Raw genomic sequence first — 20,604 nt, 5'->3', positions numbered from 1 at the left:
ATGTGCCATATGAAGCACTGCTCAAAATTGGAAGTGGATGAGGCTGAGTTGAGTTTGGGGAATATGAAGTTGGTCAGTATGTAGTGTGCCATCTTCTGTTCTTGCCCCATACAGGTGCTGGGTATTTCACCTTTATGATTCTTGGGTTTATAGAACCCCTTGATCTTGTCAAGCTTTTCCTTTGGTACCTTCTCTTTTGTTGTCCTAAATTCTATTCCTTCGTCTGGTAAATTTAGCAAAGTAGCTAGATAGGCAGGGGTTATGGTGATTTTCTGACCTTTGACTGTAGTCTCCAAATAGTCAGCATCCTCTTCATCAACAAACATGTTGGAATAAAATTCTCTGACCAGCCTAGGGTATGTTTTTCCGGTGAGTGAGAAGAAATAGGTCCATTTGTTCTTCTCGATCCAGTCACAGAACGGTTTCTCAGAAGTGACGAATCCTGGAGAGAACCATCTGCATTTTAGAACCTCCAAGTTGTTGACCTTCTTATGGACCTTGATCATGTTCCTTTCTACTGGTTTTGATGAACCGGCGGGGTCAGTTTGAGTGGGTTTGCCAGATGTTTGGCCAAGCTGAGTGGTGACGTTAGGGATTTCGTTTTTGCCGAAAGCCATTGTTACAGATGAAGGTTTTAAGGTTTAGGGAGAGAGAAGAATTCGATTTCAGAAGATCTTAAGCGTAAAGAGTAATGAGTGGGGATCCTTCCACTACTTATAGAGTTTTGAGTCATTAATGAACTAGCCGTTTTCATCTTGGGACTTTAATCGACAAAGATTCTGCCATTTATGACAGGTTCGGCACATGGGTATTCATTATTACTTGCGTTTTTCTAGGTATGATTTGTTACACGTGTCATTGTTTATCGGTGCAAGTGGGCTTTTACTCAGTTTGCCAGAATATGAATCGTTTATGATACTGAGTATTTAATTCTATGTAGATGGATTTTCTATCTCTTAGTAACTCAACATACGTTAACCACTCAGCATGTACATCTACTCAGCATAAGGTGATTACTCAATATGTTTATCTACTCAGCACAGAATATTTACTCAACATTTGTATCTACCCAGCATAGACTATTAAGCTCAATGTGCAGTAGTTACTAGATTGATATCAGTCAGCATGACAATCACTCAACATTCATTCAAATATTTAGAATTATTGAAGAGGATTAGACATACCGATAGCTTCCCTTAGTATGTTAAATTGCTCACGAGCCAAAGGCTTGGTGAAGATATCTGCAAGCTGTTCATTTGTTGGCACATAGGTCAGCTTGATCTCACCCTTTAGTACGTGATCTCTGATGAAGTGATGCCTTATGCTGACATGCTTCATCCTGCTGTGTTGGATAGGATTCTTGGATAGATCAATGGCACTCTTGTTGTCACACTTGATCTCTATTGTCTCAGTTCTTACTCCATAATCCTCAAGTTGTTGCTTTATCCATAGGACTTGAGCTACACAGCTTCCAGCAGCAACGTACTCAACTTCAGTTGTAGACAGAGCAACTGATGACTGCTTCTTGCTGAACCAAGATACTAGACAACTTCCAAGGAAATGGCATCCTCCTGAAGTACTCTTACGTTCTAGCTTATCCCGTCCATAGTCAGCATCAGTGTATCCTATGAGTGTGAAGTCATTTGAGGCTGGATACCACAAACCTGCATCAACTGAGCTCTGCAAATATCTAAAAATTCTTTTTATAGTAATTAAGTGAGATTCCCTTGGGTCAGCTTGATATCTTGCACAATAACATACTGAGTACTGTATATCAGGTCTACTAGCAGTGAGATAAAGTAAGAAGCCTATCATACCTCGATAAAGTTTACTATATATTGACTTACTTTTCTCATTTTTGCATAGGACAGTATCAGTACCCATAGGGGTTGATATGGGCTTACAATCTTCCATATCGAATTTCTTTAACATCTCCTTGGTGTACTTGGACTGACTAATGAAGATGTCGTTCTTACCTTGCTTGATCTGAAGTCCAAGGAAGAAGCTGAGTTCTCCCATCATAGACATTTCGAACTCAGTCTGCATCTGTTTGCTAAACTCTTGACACAAAGATTCGTCAGTAGCACCAAATATTATGTCATCTACATAGATTTGTGCAAGTAGGGTATGTTTACCCTTTTTCTTAATGAACAAGGTTGTGTCAGCTTTTCCTCTGACATAATTCCTGGTCAGCAGGAAGTTGGTCAACCTTTCATACCAAGCTCTTGGAGCTTGCTTCAGGCCATATAAGGCCTTCTTGAGTTTATAAACGTGGTTTGGAAATTTTGGATCTTCAAAACCCGGAGGTTGATTAACATATACCTCCTCGTTTATAAAGCCATTAAGAAATGCACTTTTAACATCCATTTGATACAATTTAAAGTTCATGAAACTAGCATATGCACACAATATACGTATAGCTTCTAACCTATCAACTGGTGCAAAAGTTTCACCATAATCAATGCCCTCTTGCTGACTATAGTCTTGGGCTACAAGTCGGGCTTTGTTCCTAACTACATTTCCATGCTCATCTAGTTTGTTTCTAAAAACCCACTTAGTTCCTATGGATTTTTAATTCCTAGGTTTAGGTACTAAATCCCATACCTCATTCCTCGTGAATTGGTCAAGCTCTTCTTGCATAGCATTGATCCAATACTCATCATGCTCAGCATCAGCAAAGTTCTTTGGTTCATGAACGGATACGAAAGCAACTTTGCAAAGGAATTTCCTGAGCTGGTCTCTAGTCATTACTTTATTGTTGGCATCATCAAGGATGGACTTTTCTGAATGTCCTCTTGGAATTTTTATCTCCTTGGGTAATGTTGAGTTGTTTGGAACAGGTGTTTCTACAATCTCTGCAGGGACAGATTGGTCAGCAAAGGTAATTTCAGTTTCAATTTTACCTTTGGTCAGCTCTTGTGCTGATTGCTCAGCACCTCCAATTAGGTCAGTATGAGCTGAGTTCGGCTCATCCTCCATGGGTTGAGTTGTCTTACCTACAGGGTCAGTTTCATCGAAATCTATATGGACTGACTCTTCTACAACTTGAGTTCTTTTATTATAAATTCTATATGCTTTGCTGTTTGTTGAGTATCCTAAAAAGATTGCTTCGTCAGCTTTGGCATCAAACTTTGCCAAATTATCCTTAGTGTTGAGTATAAAACATTTACACCCAAAGGAACGAAAGTATCCAATATTGGGCTTTCGTCCTTTCCAAAGTTCATAAGGAGTTTTCTTTAATATAGGTCTTACCAAGGCCCTATTCAATATGTAACATGCTGTATTGACAGCTTCTCCCCAAAAATACTTTGGAAGCCTATTTTCACTCAGCATTGTCCTAGCAATTTCTACTATTGTCCTATTCTTCCTTTCAACAACTCCATTCTGTTGAGGAGTTCTAGGGGCAGAGAAATTGTGGTCAATACCATTAGTTTCACAGAATTCATCAAACATTTGGTTTTTTAATTCTCCACCATTATCACTTCTAATGTGAGCTACTCTTAGGTCTTTGTCATTTTCAAGATTTTTGATTAATGTAGTAAACATCTCAAATGTTTCATCTTTGCTACTCAGCAAGATGATCCAAGTATACCTAGAGAAATCATCTACAATAACTAAGGAAAATTTCTTACCTCCCATGCTGAGTGGCTGGATAGGTCCGAAAAGATCCAAATGTAGTAATTCCAATGGTCTTTTGGTTGAGACAACATTTTTGCTATGAAAGGACTTTTTGGTTTGTTTACCTTGCTGACAAGCATTACAAAGTTGATCTTTTTCATACTTTAATTTGGGTAATCCCTCAACTAATTGCTTTCTAGCTAGTTTGGCAAGGAGGTCCATAATGACATGCCCAAGTCTCCTATGCCATAACCAGGAGTTGTCCTCTTTAGATACTAAGAATATATTATTTGAAAATTGTTTTTCTAAACTCAACATATAAACATTTTCTACACTAGGTGCTGTTAAAATCAAATCGTTTGTTTTTCCCTCGAGTATTTGACATTGAGTATCATCAAATATAACCTTTCTTCCACTCTTGCAAAGCTGAGCTACACTTAGAAGATTATATTTGAGACCCTTAACTAAGGAGACTGACTCAATTCTGGGGTTACCTCCGATAGTTCCTGAGCCAACTATCTTACCCTTCTTGTTGTCTCCAAAGCTTACACTACCTCCTCGTTTAAGCTCTAGTGTGATGAACTGAGTTTCATCACCTGTCATGTGTCTTGAACATGCGCTGTCTATGTACCAAAGTTTTGACTTCTCCACGCATGTCAAGCTTACCTGCATTTTAAACTACTCATCTTTAGGTACCCAATTCCTTTTGGGTCCTTTCTTGTTAGTATAAACAGATGCAGAGTCATATTTTAGTTTGTGACGACATACTTTTGTAGTATGGCCACTTTTACCATAAAAGCCACACTGAGTTACCCTTTGAGGGTGATGTTGAGTGTGGTCAGCATTGTTGTACTGAGCATGTCAGCATACCTTGGTGGTATGACCTTTCTTACCACAGAAGTCACATTGGACAGTCTGTTTGTTATGCCAGCACACAGCTTTTGTGTGTCCTTTCTTCCCACAACAGCTACATTGAGTAAACTGTTTATGCTGACCAGTACCTGAGTACTCAGCATGGGGTTTATTCTTAGTTGAACCTTTTATTTGGTTCTGTAAGATGGTGACGTCCTTTTTCAGTTTCTTTGAATCTGATTGGACTTCCAAGACAAACTTGTGCATAACTTCTATGTTGCTATGCAATGTTGAGTTGTCTTGGAGGAGATATCGAAGATCACTCAATTTGACCTCCTCAATCTCATCGCAGCGCCTGCTGAGTGCCTTAATTTTTTTGTTACACTTCTTAGTTAGTGTATATAAGTCACTCAGGGCATTCACCATTTCGTTTCTAAGCAAAAGTAAGGATGTTACCTCATTGTTGTTTTCCTCCTGCTCAGAATCTCCAAAGAGGTCAGCTTGCTCAGATTGAGATTGGTCAGCTCCATCATCTGCCATGAAACATATATTGGCTGTTTCATTTTGCTCAGCTTCAGATGATGTTGACTCATCACTGTCACTCCATGTGGCCACCATTGCCTTTTTGCTTCCATTCTTATCTTTCTTCAGATTAGGACAGCTTGACTTAATATGCCCAGTTTGATGGCACTCATAATATGTGACAGGCTTGGAGCTGTCCTTTTTGTATCTGGTGTCACCGGACTCAGCTTTATATCTGTCTCCTCTCTTGTATGGCCGCTTACTATTTCTTTCATTTCTTCTGAATAGCTTTTTCATTTTTCTAGTAAACATGGCCATTTCCTCATCATCAGTTGACTCAGCTTCTGTGGAGTCAGCTTTCATCACTAGTGATTTCTGTTTCTTATCCTCAGATTTTTCTTTAGCTTCAAAGTTTTTTATGGAAATTTCATGGGTCAGCAAGGAACCGATCAGCTCATCATATTTGTATGTGGTCAGGTCCTGAGCTTCCTCTACAGCTGTCTTCTTAGCTTGCCAGCTTTTGGGAAGACTTCATAAGATCTTCTTCACTTGTTCTTCTTCAGTGAAGTTCTTCCCGAGTCTTTTGAGCTCATTTATTATGTTGGTAAACCTGGCATTCATTTCTGAGATGTCCTCATTGACAGTCATCTCAAACAGTTCATACAATCGCATATGCTGGTTTACTTTGGACTCTTTGACCTTGCTTGTGCCTTCATAAGTCACTTCCAGCTTCTTCCAGATCTCATGTGCTGACTCACAATCTGAAATCTTATTGTATTCTGAAGCATCTAGAGCACAATGAAGCATATTGATAGCCGAAGCATTATTTTGCAATTTTTTTAGATCATCTTCTGTCCACTCAGTTTCACTCTTGACAATTTTCTCATTATCAACAGTTTTGTAAGGTATATGTGGACCTTGAACTATTGCAAGCCATGCACTCATGTTTGTGGCTTGAATAAAGTTCTTCATCCTATTCTTCCAGAATGTATAATTAGATCCAAAGAATAGGGGAGGCCGACTAATCGATAATCCCTCAGGGAGTATCTGTGTTGTTTGGTTCCCTGGAAGGAAACGAGTGCTGTTTTCAGCCATTTATCGGGATCAGCTCAAGATTGTTAGATCTTTGAGTAGTGAGCTTTTAGCTCTGATACCACTTGTTGGTCCCTAATAATTAGTTCCAAGGGGGGGTTAGGAACTAATGTAACTTTTTTGCTTTTAATTATGCTGACTTAAGGTTATTTTAAGAGTTTATTAACTCAGCGTGTTGGTCAGCTCGGCCGATTGATTGGTCAGACAGTTTTAGTTCTATGCTGACTAAGACTGCTTGACTTAAGAGTTGAGAATTGACACTTGAGAGGTCAGCTTCCAACTCAGCACTCAGATTTACTCAGTTTCAGTTTTAACAATTTATATGCTGAGTAAATATCACAAGCAACACATGCATATATATATATATATATATATATATATATATATATATATATATATATATATATATATATATTGAGAGAAAGAGTTTAGAAGTTACTCAGCACGACTTATCCTGGTTCGGCCTCTCTGCCTACGTCTAGTCCCCAGTTCCTCCTGGGATTTTCAATCCAATACTGAGCTCTTTCAAGGTAGAGCACAAACCCTTTACAAGGCAGTGAGTATGCAAGAGTACGTCCTCTATTCGTCTACTCAGCTCCTACTAAGTACTACAACCTAGCACTTAGATTTTTCTACCACTGAATGCTTACAACCAAGCACTCAGCATACACTCTCAATATAACAATTGATAAAACACTTGTTCTCTTTTCAGTAAAGAACACTTTAGAAGATTACACAGAATCACTCTAGCATTTACACAAAGAATAGAAGATTTGGTGTAAGATCTTTGTATTTGAGTGCTTTGAAAATTTCTCTCTTGGATTTTTCTTTTTGTAATTCGGTAAATGTCCAAGTGAAATCCTTGACCATTTTATAGATGAATTCTGGAGATTAGACCGTTTGAATTTGGTGTGTCCGTTGATTCCAAAACGGCTCTTTTAGCATACAGCTTCTGGTCAGCTTCAGACTGTTCCGCCATTCCCTTCCTCTATTTTCTTCAGGCGTGAGGTTTTGTCTTCTTGCATCAGACTTGTCTTTTTATGCCAGTTGTCTTTTACCAATAATCCATTGACCCATGTTTCTTGGAATTAGTCTTCTGTGTATTTTCGAGGCTTCAATTATTGGTGCAGAAGATTAGCAGACTTTGTCCTTTAGTGAACGGATCCTTCATGCTGTCCTGACTGTCACTCAGCTTCACTCGTTATCTTCGAATGTTCAACTTCCATGATGAGTTCCTTCTTAGTCAGCTCCGTTCTATTTATACGATTCTGAAGGAGTCTTTTAATTTAGTCAGCTTCGTTCTGGCAACTTTGAAGAAGACTTCTGAAACTGAGTTCTACTCCACTCAGCTTCTATTCTTTTATGCTGAGTTCCGTTCCACTCAGCTTGGCTTATGCTGAATTTTGTCCTGTTTAACTTTATATATATTTTTGCACTCAATATTGAACAAACATATTAGTACAATTAAATCAAAGCATTTAAATTTAATTGCCTCTTAATCATGGATGATTTTGTCAAATCAAAATCTTGTGGAAAGGTGTTTCAACACAAAAGACATAAGCTAGATAATTCAACTTACTTGTGGCATTGTCGTTTAGGCCATATAAACAAAAGACACATGCTTAAGCTACATCAAGATGGGCTTATAAATTCAATTGATCCTGAATCAATGGAAACATGCGAATCATGTTTAAAAGGTAAAATGACAAAGACACCCTTTAGCAATAAAGGTGAGCGTGTATCAGACACTCTAGGCTTAATACATTCTGATGTACGCGGTCCTATGTCAGTCCAAGGAAGAGGAGGATTCAGATACTTCATCAGCTTCATAGACGACCATACCCGATATGGTTATATCTACTTGATGAAGCACAAGTCCGAAGCTTTTGAGAAATTCAAATGCTTCAAGAATGAAGTAGAAAATCAATTAGGAAAGAAAATAAAGACACTTCGATCCGATCGAGGTGGCGAATATCTTTCAGATGATTTTCTGAATTATCTAACTGAATGTGGGATATGCTCACAATGGACACCTCCCTATACACCACAACACAACGGTGTATCCGAGAGGAGGAACCGTACCCTACTAGATATGGTACGATCCATGATGAGCATAGCATTACTTCCAAAGACATTCTGGGGCTATGCCTTAGAAACCGCCCTCTTCAACCTAAATCGAGTACCAACTAAATCCGCTAGTTCCACACCATATGAATTGTTCGTTGGTAGGAAACCCGCATTCTCATTCATGAGAGTATGGGGTTGTTCAGCATTTGTCAAACGCATAGCGTCAGACAAACTAGATTCTAAATCTGATAAGTGTTTCTTCATTGGATACCCTAAGGAAACTATGGGGTATTACTTCTATCATCCAGATGATCAGAAAGTAATAGTATCCAAGCACGCAACCTTCTTAGAGAAAGAGTTTCTCGAACAAACAGAAAAGGGAAGCATGATTGAACTTGATGAAGTTCAAGAACAAGAAACACCGACTGAAACAACAGAAGCGGTTGAGGAACCCGATGCAGTCCCATTAGATGGGACACAAGTGCCACCCCTTCGTAGATCACAAAGAGTTCGTGAACTCCCTATTAGATATGGTTTTCTAGTGGGAGATAATGATGAGGTTCCCGTGTTAGACGACGAACCCGAAAACTACGAAGAGGCTCTTAACAGTCCAGATTCTAAAGCATGGCTTGAAGCCATGGATTCTGAGATGGATTCCATGTACACCAACCAAGTGTGGACTTTGGTTGATCCACCCGAAGGGATAAAACCCATTGGGTGCAAGTGGATCTTAAAAAAGAAGACTGACATGGATGGAAAGGTTAGCACCTACAAAGCTAGGTTAGTAGCGAAAGGATATCGTCAGAAACAAGGAATTGGTTATGACCAAACTTTCTCTCCTGTGGCTATGTCCAAATCAATCAGAATAATGCTTGCTATTGCCGCTCACTACGATTACGAGATTTGGCAAATGGATGTGAAAACAGCTTTTCTAAACGGAAACCTGCTTGAGGATGTATATATGATGCAACCTGAAGGTTTCATATCAAAGGATGCAAACAAGGTTTGCAAACTTCAGAGATCCATTTATGGACTCAAGCAAGCATCAAGAAGATGGAGCAAGCGTTTTGACGAAACCATAAAACAATTTGGTTTCGAACAAAATTGCGAAGAAGCTTGCATTTACAAGAAAGCAAGTGGGAGCTCAGTTGCATTTCTGATATTATATATGGACGATATATTATTAATAGGAAATGACATAGCTCTACTACAGTCGGTAAAAGTATGGTTATCTGGTAACTTCTCAATGAAAGACCTTGGTGAAGCAGCTTATATACTTGGTATAAAGATCTACAGAGATAGATCAAGAAGACTGCTTGGTCTTTCACAGGCTACATACATCAAAAAGGTGCTAAAGAGGTTTAGCATGCTTGAATCGAAACGAGGTAACTTACCCATGATACATGGAGTAAAGTTAAACAATCATCAATGTCCTAAAACTGATGATGATAAGAAGCGCATGGCTGTAGTCCCGTACGCCAGCGCAATCGGTTCGATTATGCATGCTATGCTATGCACTAGACCTGACGTAGCGTTCACGTTAAGTATAACGAGTCGTTACCAAGGAAATCCGGGAGACGAGCACTGGATTGCCGTAAAAAACATTCTTAAGTACTTGAGAAGAACTAAAGATATGTTCCTAGTGTACGGAGAAGGGGATCTGAAAATAGAAGGATTTTCAGATGCAAGTCATCTCACAGATGAGAACGATTTTAAATCCCAATCAGGATACCTGTTTATCTTGAATGGGGGCGCGGTCAGCTGGAAGAGTTCCAAGCAAGGAAGCGTAGCTTTCTCTACGACCGAGTCAGAGTATATCGCTGCTGCGGAAGCAGCAAAGGAAGCGGTTTGGATTAGGAAGTTCATTACTGAACTTGGTGTGGTACATGATATTGTAAATCCCATTACACTATATTGTGATAACAATGGAGCCATTGCGCAAGCAAAGGAACCACGGTCTCATAATGCATCCAAGCATTACCTAAAGCGATACCACATTATAAGAGAAATTGTGGCAAGAGGAGATCTGAGAATAGAGAGAGTACCTACTGAGGAAAACATTACAGATCCGTTGACAAAGCCCTTAACCCAGAAAGTACATGATCGTTATCTAAACTCTACTGGGATAAGTTGTAGAAATAATTGGCTTTAGTCCAAGTGGGAGTATGTTGGGGTTTAGTGTCCTATAGACAATTATTCTAGGATACGAACTTAATGTAAATGAAGTGTTCTTTATATCGTTTGTTTTAATTAGATATGTTTTCATAACTATATAAAGGCAATCCCTTTTAAGAACTAAATAAAGTCTAATAAAAGGAAATCCGTAAGTTTGTTTAAAGTGATTATAAAGTGTTCATACAAGCATGAAGTGAGATGAAACTTTATAATAAACTAATAAACTTAAAACCACCCAAAGTCAAGTAATATGTTCAGGATTGACATATCACTGTTGAGACTTGCATGTAATAATGTCTTCTGTCCCGACAGAAAGCTGATCTCACAAGCTTCATATATACAGATATCTGGACAGTTACATGGATCCAATGAAAAGAAGTTCATTAGGATTGGGGACCCAACTTGAGATAACATGATGGGTAGATGCATCCTTGTCACATGTTTATCTCATTGGTATTAATAGGTATAAGTAATCCTCAGACTCAAAGGAATGTTAATTAGTAATTCTGGATTACGGAATGTGACGCTTTGATCCTGTTGTAACACGATCCTTAACAGAGATGACTCTGGGGTGTGAACAGCAGACGTTGGGTATCACAGGAAGTAATTGCAGGATAGTTATACATTGGATTGAGCATTTATCACTCCCGATAAATGGGAGATATGTCCATGGATCGCTTGTGGAAGACTTGACTCTAAATCCTTGCAAGGTGATAGCTTAAGATTGAAATGCAGATTTCTCTTAACCTATCTAATTGGAGTTGACTCGGCCTGTACAAGTAAAACGAATGTCTCGCTATATGTGACTTGACATTATCCATAGTCATAAGATTCAGTTCAAGGATGTAGTTGATAAAGGATCGAATTATACTGTAACTAATACGGAAAGGTCAACGACAGAATCAACCTATCTTCTTATAGCTCTGGGGGAATGATTACGGACTTGCCAATCACATTTTGCGTACATCATTCCGTTATGCAAAGATTAAATATAATTCTTTGAAAATTAATTTAATAGTTGCATACGGCTAGAAGCAATAAGAACCTAATGGGTCACACATAAGACTTGGAACCGAAAAGAGAAACAGATGTTAATTAATTGATGGAAGCCCAACTGAGCCCAATAGGGCCCAATAACTAAGGGGGGGCGAAATTTATGTATTAATACATAAATAATTAATTTGATTTTATCAATCCTAATTAGATTAGGACTATGAATTAAATTAATAAAAGGATAATTAAATTAGGAGTTTTAATGAGATTAAAATTACTCCTATTATTATCCAATAAGGTTATTATTATTATCTTTATATTTAGATATATTAATAGATAATAATTAAGAATTCTATTCTGAATTAAATTCTTATTCAGTAACCTAATTCTATCTAACTAGGGATTAGATACAAGAGATTATAAATACCCCCCTACATAGTGATTTTCGAAATACTAAGAGCAACCGGGAGAGAGAATTTCGACCCACACCATAAGGACGAGATTATCCACTGCTTCCTTCCGTTCAATTGATTTTCATCTCTTTCTCTTTATCCTTGATCTTGTGTTGATTAATTAGAGACAATCTACTTTGGTTGTTATAAACGGTTGATTTTAACTTGATCTTCCTTTGTCTTGTTTTTTTGCTCGGGAACTCGAAGTAAGAGTTGTGGGCACTTCGTTTGCAACGGTAGATAGAACTTCTAAAAGGTATTTCTTTTATCCCTCTTTATATGAAATAACGATTAACGGATCTTGGGTTAATGGAAATAGGTTAAAATTTTTATATTTCCGCTGCTATACGTTAGCCTATTTTCCTTCATCTTATACTTTCATACTTCTAAGTAACGGTATCTCTTCCAATTTTAGGCATACTCCCATTAATTTTAAGATGGCAAGAAAACTCGGTGGCGTCATACAGAATCAATGGCCTTTGGAATGATAATGGTGATTTTACTTTTCTTTTCAAGAAAGAATCCAAGAAAATCGGCAGGTTCACCATCTTCATCACATCCAATCACCCCTCACTGTGATTGATGCCTTTGTATTCAAGATAAACGGATCACTGTGATTGATATTTTTGTATTCAATCTTCACAAAAATTAAGTAATTTGAGGGAAATAATGAATGAAAGACACTTAAAAATGATGGTTTTTACTTCGTAAAATGAGTTTGCGTCACATTTTGCGAAGTCTGCGAAGCAAACTTCACCTAGGAAAGGATTATTTTGCTTCACAAAAAGCGATTCTGTGAAGCCTGCGAAGAGAAAAACAAGCTGGAAAATGATGATTTTGCTTCGCAAGCTTCGTAGAATCACTTTCTGCGAAGCAAAATCATCCTTCTCCATGTGATTTTCTGTTCGTAGACTTCTCAAAATATGACTAAAACTCATTTTGCAAAGTAATTTTTGGAAAAAAGATGAAGATGCACTATGCCATTTTCCCTTTCACATAACATAAGATACATGACAGAGATTTGTTTTCGTGTCATCTGATTGTTTTTCGTGATAGTTTATTAAAATTCTATCATTTGAAAGCGTAAATGTAAATCAACTCAATTCAAATATGGCCTTCTGATGACACAACTCTGTCATCTAAAGATATCACGTGTTTAAGTTAAAATTTACTTAATCATCAGATGATATTTGTTATAAATGACTGTCATTGTATGCGGAAAACAAAAAAGCGGCAATGAATTTTTCACTTACGCGGCCAACGAAAACTGATGTGAAATTTATCGCACTCAATAGGTTTGACTGAAATTTCAGCTCATATATAAACCCTTCTCTTATTCCAAATCCCTAACTAGGTTTCGCGCAGCTCGTCTTCATCTCTCTCACCCCTCTCTTTGGCTATCTCCGGTCGTTTGCTTTCTCACTAGGTCGAAACAAGGTAATGGTAAGCCATATTTACTTCGTCCCTGGATGTATTAGAGTTTCATTATTCCTTACTATTCCTTTTCCTCATCCGATTTACTCTTGTGTATGTTGATTTCAGCAGCTGAAAACGATATCTATTAGTTTCCATACATATCATTGAAAAGGTTAGATCTCTGGTCTTTATCTTTTTTAACCTAGGGTAATATATACTTCGTGATGCTATTATGGGTGATGTTGACATAGGTAGATATTGCTCTTTTTATTTGTAGGGATAGTAAGAGTGCTGCAGTATATGACACGGCTAATGGAAGAGATGGTTTCATGTCTACAACATATGGGAAGATTTCCTTAACTTGTTGAGTACATGTATTGTTATGTTAGAGGTGGTGGTGTCGTACCTGTTGGAGGTCCATATGGATGATACCCATAAGGATAAGGGTATGGATAGTGGTATGCAAATTCTGATCCCATGGCGTAAGAGGCCTAAACACAACATTAATGAACTATGGAGAAATAGAAGCATCATTGCGACAATTGACATACTAGGTTGTGATATGCTACTCAATCTTGCACCAAAGACAACATTCTCAAGTAAAGAAGAAAAAGAAAAAGGTTTCTCGAAGTACTATACGGTGTTGACCTCTAAAGAGGCTCCAATTCTAGTAGAGACCATGTTGTTGATTGGAGTCTGGTATGGGATATTGGCAGTCGGGATGGTTGTTGTGGCTGGATAACTCACTAGTATGCTTGGGAGTCATGGTGCTGGTTAGCCTCAAAAAGATCTAATCATATGTCTCTCCTTCTAGTTAACCTAAAAAATTCCAGTGTATCCTTGGTGTCTGGTTGAGATACCAATACTCTCCATCGTGATGTGAGAAATAGTGGATATGTGAGGAAGGCTGGTACCGATGTTTGTAGGGGGGTCCTAAGGACGTAGTGGTGCTTGTGGTCACATTTATTATTCTAGTGTGGATGCCTGAAGTACTCATGACTATGGTCTTAGACTCACACTCACTGCACCAATGATAACATCATAGGAAAAATTGATCATCAACTATCCAGAGTCTAATGTGCAAGATCTGAGCATGTGTTCGTAACTACAGCAAAGCAGAAATGCAACTGGATGTCTGGGTTTACTTGTCTTCCTTTTACGTATCTTCTGCAAAAACAGAGCTTGGTCGAATCCCCCGCAAGACGCTCAAATCAGTTTTGATCTAGAGAGAGAGAGAAAGTAAACAAAAGGAGAAATATGTATTACAATGTTGAGTTATACTACCTTAATGGAGTTGGAGCCCTTTATATATGAGTGGAGACTCATAGTCTAAATATGAGAAAATTGACTCTAAATCCAATAAAGAAATGGTCTTGAAAAAAATATAGATTCTTTATCAGGTGGCACTAACTACACGCGTTGGAAGCTCCTAAATAGGAGAGAAATCTTTACATTGACGAAATAGTGGAGGAAGCTTCTGAAAACCCGAATAGGAAATTCAATATCGCAAGAGATGAGGATTTTGTGTGATGAATCTTTAATATTAACATATGATATCAATTCGTAGATAATAAAAACATCAAACTCTCCTTTACAAATTTAGAAAGTACCAGAACGTCCTAATAAAAATTCAAAAACCACAAGGATTATAACTTCACTTTTAAAAAATTATTTGTAATTATGTCAAATTGTAATTTCAAATTATGTTAAAATAATAAAAACATTATTTTTAATATATTTTAAGAATTAGAGTTTATAAATTAGCGATCTGTGATATATGGTATACGATTTAAAATTTATGAAATCATACTTTATTCATTATATATACAAAAAGTTGATAAATTCTTGATAATATGATTTAATTATACTATAATTATGATATTTAGGTAAGAAAGCTCCTAATGATTTACCAAATCAAAAATTTAAGATTAGGTTCGTGATTGAGCCCAAGAAAATAGATGATTTCTTCCGAGTTGACACTTTTGATAAAGCCCAATCTCCAATAGCAACATTGAATTCCAATGATTTGAAATTAGGCCTTGTGCAGATGCTCTTATCCCAAGGATGATCACAAAACGGTTTTTCCGTTGGACAATACACAGGTGAGGTCATGGTGGTGTTAGGTTCCTTGGCCTTGCATGCCATTTCCTCTTCTCCTCGACTTCACGGTTCTACTTCTACTTCTTCTTCTTCTTCAAATTATCAAGATTTTTCAATAAAGCCCCTCCTTCTTGCTAGAAGAAGAGCACTAGTCTTTGGGTCTAGTCTAGTGGTGGCGTCTCTGCTCAATTTTCACAATCTTGACTCCAAACCACATTCGTTTTTCTCTGCTATTGCTCAAGAAGAGGATCTTCAGACAGAAGAAGATAGGGTTGTTTACCTCTTTCAGGTTTTTTTTTCTATCTCTCTTTCACATTTGGGAATGTCTCTTTGCTTGAATTGCATCCGCACCTCCTGCTAATTTAATGTCCCATTTTGAATTATTCGCCGATAGGTAATTATTTTCGCTACAAATTAAAACGAATGACTGTTTAGTGATTGGTTTAAACTTCTGTAATTGGACTATAATTGTTCTTCCCCGATTTCAGCTGGAAAAAGCTGAAGATAAGCAGGCATAGCTGCTTCTCGAATGAGTTAAAATTTCCAATTTCAAATGCCATTACGCACTGTGACTGCTCTTCTAGAGCATTTTGCTATTAAAGTTATAATGTTGGTCATATTTAAGTTGTGCTTGTTAATTGTTTAAATTAAGTATAGTTGGTCTTTTTTTTTTCTTAATTGTTTTCCCTTCTAAGTAACAGTTAACAGGGATTATTCCTTCCTTTTTGTTTGTAAATATTTATCTCTAATTTGGCTATTTCCTTTTCTGCTTTTGCTAATTATTGCAGTTAACTTCACCATCGGTTGTTTTCATCAAGGACCTTGAATTAGCTAAAAGCCCCAAGAACTCTTCCAATAACACTACACCTAATGGGGATGAAAGTGCAAGAGTTGAAGGGACAGGTTCCGGATTCATCTGGGATAAGTTTGGTCACATTGTAGGCTCTCCTTTCAATTTTCGTAACTCCAAATTCTCCTGAAAGTATATATATGCTCTCAAGACTGGAATTCTGAGAACTTACCATACTGAAAGTTTGTCATTCATTGATCATCCATCATACTGTGATTAATACTATTAGTCACTAAGATAGGCATCCGATGTATGAATACTGACACATCTTCCTAAACATGTAATTTGTTGGCTTAAGTCTTTGTGAAGTCAAAGGTTTTGCTTGCTTATCAAGATTTTTTCTTCCCAGGTGATTATATTCAATATAATTAAAAGTCTGATTCTAATGTATGACAGGTTACGAACTACCATGTTGTTGCTAAACTGGCTACTGATAAAAGTGGATTACAGCGTTGCGAGGTCATGCCTTTTTGTCATTATTATGATATGTGTTTATTATTGCATATCTTATTCCAAGTGATTAAACTGCATGTCATCAGTGTTGATCATCTGTCTGAGTAGCATCACTTTCTTTGTTTTTAATAATTTAAGTCTCTCCTTTTATAGGTAACTTTAGTTGATTCTGAAGGCAACAGCTTGAACAGGGAAGGCAAGATCATTGGTGTTGATCCAGCTTATGACTTGGCTGTCCTTAAGGTATTTAATTGGATCTATGAATTTCAGTTATTTTAACTTCTTACTATATGGTGGTTGGTACTTCAAATCTCTTTAGTTTGAGACTAAGTCATTTGCCAAACTATGAAATTGGCCCCGCCGTATGCGACAGCATTTAGGGCCTGCTTAATAGATTTCACCTTGAAAATACACTAAATTTATGTTGAACTATCAGAAGCAAACCACATAATTCGTACCAATGATTCGACATCTTTTCGGAAAGACAGAACTTCCAAAAAGGGAAGATATCTAAGAATATAATCTGAGAGGAAGCATGCTGTTTGGTCCAAAATAAATAAATAAAAAAGATGACAAATGACATTATATAGGGAAAAATGCTGTGTAGTTTAATGGACTCAGCTAGGTACTCCTACCTTTTCATAAGAAATGAACTGATGAGATGATTTGGGAAAGGTCTTTTACATTATTTGGCTGTTAGAAGTGCTGTGATGAGTTACAAAGTTTTGTGAGAATCTTTGTGAAGCAACGCAGATTGAACAAAATTGCAATGTAGCTTAAGAGTAGGTAGAATTGCATTGAAACATAACCAGTAGGTCCTTCTTTGCCTTGGCAAAGCTGGAATCTGAATATGTTGCCTTTTCTAAGTCAGGAAAGCATCAAGGTATTATTATGCAATCTGTAGCTAAGAAATTATTGTAAGTATAAGATTCAAATTCCTATGCTCATACTGCTATACCACAGCTAAGTGTTTTCAATTAAAGCATTTTCAGTAATCTTTCTGTTGGTTATGACTTGCTATTTTGTATATATTTATCATTTTAGGTTTCATGTGTATTCTTGTAATTGCATATTATGGCTTTTCATTAGAGCAAATATTATCTTTCCTCTGGTTTCATCCGCAGGTTGAAGTTGATGGACATGAACTTAAGCCTGCTGGTGTTGGTACTTCTAGAAATTTACGTGTTGGTCAAAGCTGTTTCGCCATTGGGAATCCTTATGGATATGAAAACACACTTACAACAGGGGTAACTTTGATAATATTTAACAGTTTATCTAAACCACATGGCCTCTTCCTTCTCCTTTGATTAGCTTTTTTGGGTCATTTTGTTCTAAAATATCCAAAGGATTTGCTATCCAGTTTGATAGCGTTGCCAACATCATCATTAGGTTTCTAAATCGGGTTTGTTCATTAGAAGGGAAGCACATGTTGATTGTATAATGGTTTGAACAATGCAGGTGATCAGTGGGTTAGGCAGGGAAATACCTTCTCCAAATGGAAGGGCTATTAAAGGGGCTATACAAACAGATGCAGCTATCAATGCAGGTGAAGTGTTAATTTGCTGCTTAAGATAAGCTAAAAATTCGAAAGAGCATCGTGCTTCTTTAGCATTTATTTGGTTTCATTCTATGTTGTCCTTTTGAATGCATTCTTAGTGAAAACGATAATCAGCTCGTTGAACATTTATCAGTGTTATCTGGAAATCTATATAAAACATGAATAATTCAACTTTAACATATGTAGTCTTTTTGCGCAGGGAATTCAGGAGGGCCATTAATTGATTCATATGGTCACGTAATAGGAGTGAATACTGCAACTTTCACTCGAAAAGGTGAAGAGAAAAGCTTTTCAGTTCATATATATATATATATATATATATATATATATATAGTTTCAGCATATGATATAACTAGGATAAGTTGTGAATGATTGCAGGAACGGGAGTATCCTCGGGGGTGAATTTTGCAATACCAATTGATTCTGTACTTCGGACAGTACCCTACCTTATTGTTTATGGAACCCCTTATAGTGATAGATTTTGATTCTCTAAACATTTTCTTCATGTTTTGTAGCTAACAATGCTTAAGTTGGTTGTGCCAACTAATTATAGGCCTCTGTAATTATTACTCGGACAAACAGATTACAAGGGGAAATGTCCATTGTATATTTATGTCTTGCTTTCATGTATTTCAATGCTAGGAAACATCATCTTTGTTTGGTTAGTTAAGTAAAATAATTCTCTTTGTGGCTATTCTTTTAATCAAATAAGTTTTCTGGTAATTCTTAATATGAGATGGAGATTTTCCACTTTACTTTTTATTTTATTTTTGTGTATAGTACAAGCTTTTGTTGCTAATTGATAATGCAAAGTGATATTGGTCATTGAGTTTTTGCATATTCCACTGATTAGTTGTTTTATTTTAAAAAATAGGTTATAGAGTTTCTGACTATCAAACTCAATTACTTAGTCCACCCATCAAAATAATAATAATAAAAAACTGTAGAATTTAGTAGCTAAATGACATTGCATTTACCAAATTGTTTGTGAACTCAAATCATTTCCCAAGAAATTTAGCCTTCACAACTTATTGTGAACCTTTCAAGATCAGTCATGATTTTAATTCCTCCCCGTCTTAAAAATATTGTTCATATTTCTGTTTCTGTTGGTTTCAATTCTATTTTTCTTTTCTAGATTTTAGTTATTTCTTTTTGTTTCTTAAAACGCCCTAATCGGAGAGGTCCAAGAGAAAGGTGCCTCTAAGTACCTACGTTAAGGTTGCTCTTAGTGAAAATTTAGATGTTAAAATAGTAAAAAAATTAAGTGGAGAGATAAGGTAAAAGTAGTGAATGAATCTCACTTTATAGAGACTTGTTCCTTTTATATACCTTCATATGTTGAACTGCAAAGATCCAGGTGCCTTTCGGAGAGGCGGTTAAAAAGACATGTATTGGATCAAAGATGGGCCAAGACGTCCCGTGTTGGACTCAAATGGCTCTTTTCGTATCAGAAGTCCCCGAGTTAATTTTTATGATCATTCGTGTGAAACAACGTACCTTTAATGGTAACGGTCACCAATGAAACAATAAGTTTTTGAGAAGTGTTTTCACCTTTCGCTAATTTTGAATTTGACAACGCTTCACCTTTTTCCACTTTGCTATAAAAGGGAAGTTCTTACTCCTTCGTTTTCCACTTTCTTTTCTTCTGATAGAATTTCTGCACTCTCCATGAACCCTAACATGTAGCTGAAGAACACCAAGAGAAAAAATTTCTTCTATTTTTGTGAGGTCCGTCATTTTCTTTTCCTTTTGACTTTCATTTTTATTTTGTCATACTTGTATCTTCTTCTTTTGTGTTCTTTGATGGTATTTTGTATTATACCAATATGTCTGGAGAAAAATCGGAGATGACTACCAAAAGTTCTAGTGTTATTCGTGAAGATCTGGGCTTGGTAAACGATGCCGTTGAAACCCTAAATGGGCATGTGGATGTCCCCCCGGAAACTTTCCTACTAGCAATTTCGTTACGGATCATGATATTGAAGAGGATCGTCATGTAAATGATCCTAGTCATGAGAATATCGATGTCAAAGAAGATGATGGTGAAAATGTTGGTGCTCGAGAAGTTGATGGCAAAAATGTTGGTGCTGATGGCGAAAAAAACGTTGTCATAAAAAAGGTGGATAAGGGTAATAGTGGCACTCAATTTGCAAAAGGTGGGCCTTCATGGGACTCATTTATTTCTTCAAGACCCGATGCATGGAAAAATAAAAAGCACATATCAAAAATAGATTATACGCCCAGCATCAGGCCTAAATGCCCATTGAAGTATGCAGTGAGGTTTTCTCACAGCACTATCGTTGCCTTAGATTTTTCTAGAATTAGTCTAACCTATATGTAGGTTTGTCATATGGTTTGCTGACCTTAGGTTGAAGCTTTCATGCCAACTAGCATGTAGAGGCTAATGAGTTGATTGTTTATGAGGATCAATTTGAAGTTGGTATGTGGCTTTCGTT

General features: G+C 37.0%; 1 protein-coding gene across 1 annotated transcript; it reads left to right on the top strand.

Annotated features, from left to right (window-relative positions):
* Positions 1–15,203: 15,203 nt before the first annotated feature.
* On the top strand, positions 15,204–18,761 carry LOC136231911 (protease Do-like 5, chloroplastic). Its single transcript, XM_066020932.1, has 8 exons — positions 15,204–15,576; positions 16,076–16,225; positions 16,534–16,596; positions 16,744–16,833; positions 17,715–17,837; positions 18,049–18,136; positions 18,348–18,422; positions 18,527–18,761. Exons 1-8 carry the CDS (start codon positions 15,298–15,300, stop codon positions 18,631–18,633), a joined length of 975 nt encoding a protein of 324 aa, XP_065877004.1. The 5' UTR covers positions 15,204–15,297; the 3' UTR covers positions 18,634–18,761.
* Positions 18,762–20,604: the final 1,843 nt, after the last annotated feature.

This window comes from Euphorbia lathyris, chromosome 6, assembly GCF_963576675.1.
Source record: "Euphorbia lathyris chromosome 6, ddEupLath1.1, whole genome shotgun sequence".
Classification (NCBI taxonomy): Eukaryota; Viridiplantae; Streptophyta; class Magnoliopsida; order Malpighiales; family Euphorbiaceae; genus Euphorbia; species Euphorbia lathyris.
The sequence above is the reverse complement of the archived record's forward strand: the minus strand, read 5'-3'. Positions and strand labels throughout refer to the sequence as shown.

Bases quoted from the DNA above. Each gene is read 5' to 3' on its own strand.
- LOC136231911 (XM_066020932.1), top strand. From the start codon at position 15,298: ATGGTGGTGTTAGGTTCCTTGGCCTTGCATGCCATTTCCTCTTCTCCT. The intron at 16,597-16,743 runs GTCATGCCTTTT...CTCCTTTTATAG, and splicing joins GTGGATTACAGCGTTGCGAG to GTAACTTTAGTTGATTCTGA. The intron at 18,423-18,526 runs GTGAAGAGAAAA...GAATGATTGCAG, and splicing joins TGCAACTTTCACTCGAAAAG to GAACGGGAGTATCCTCGGGG.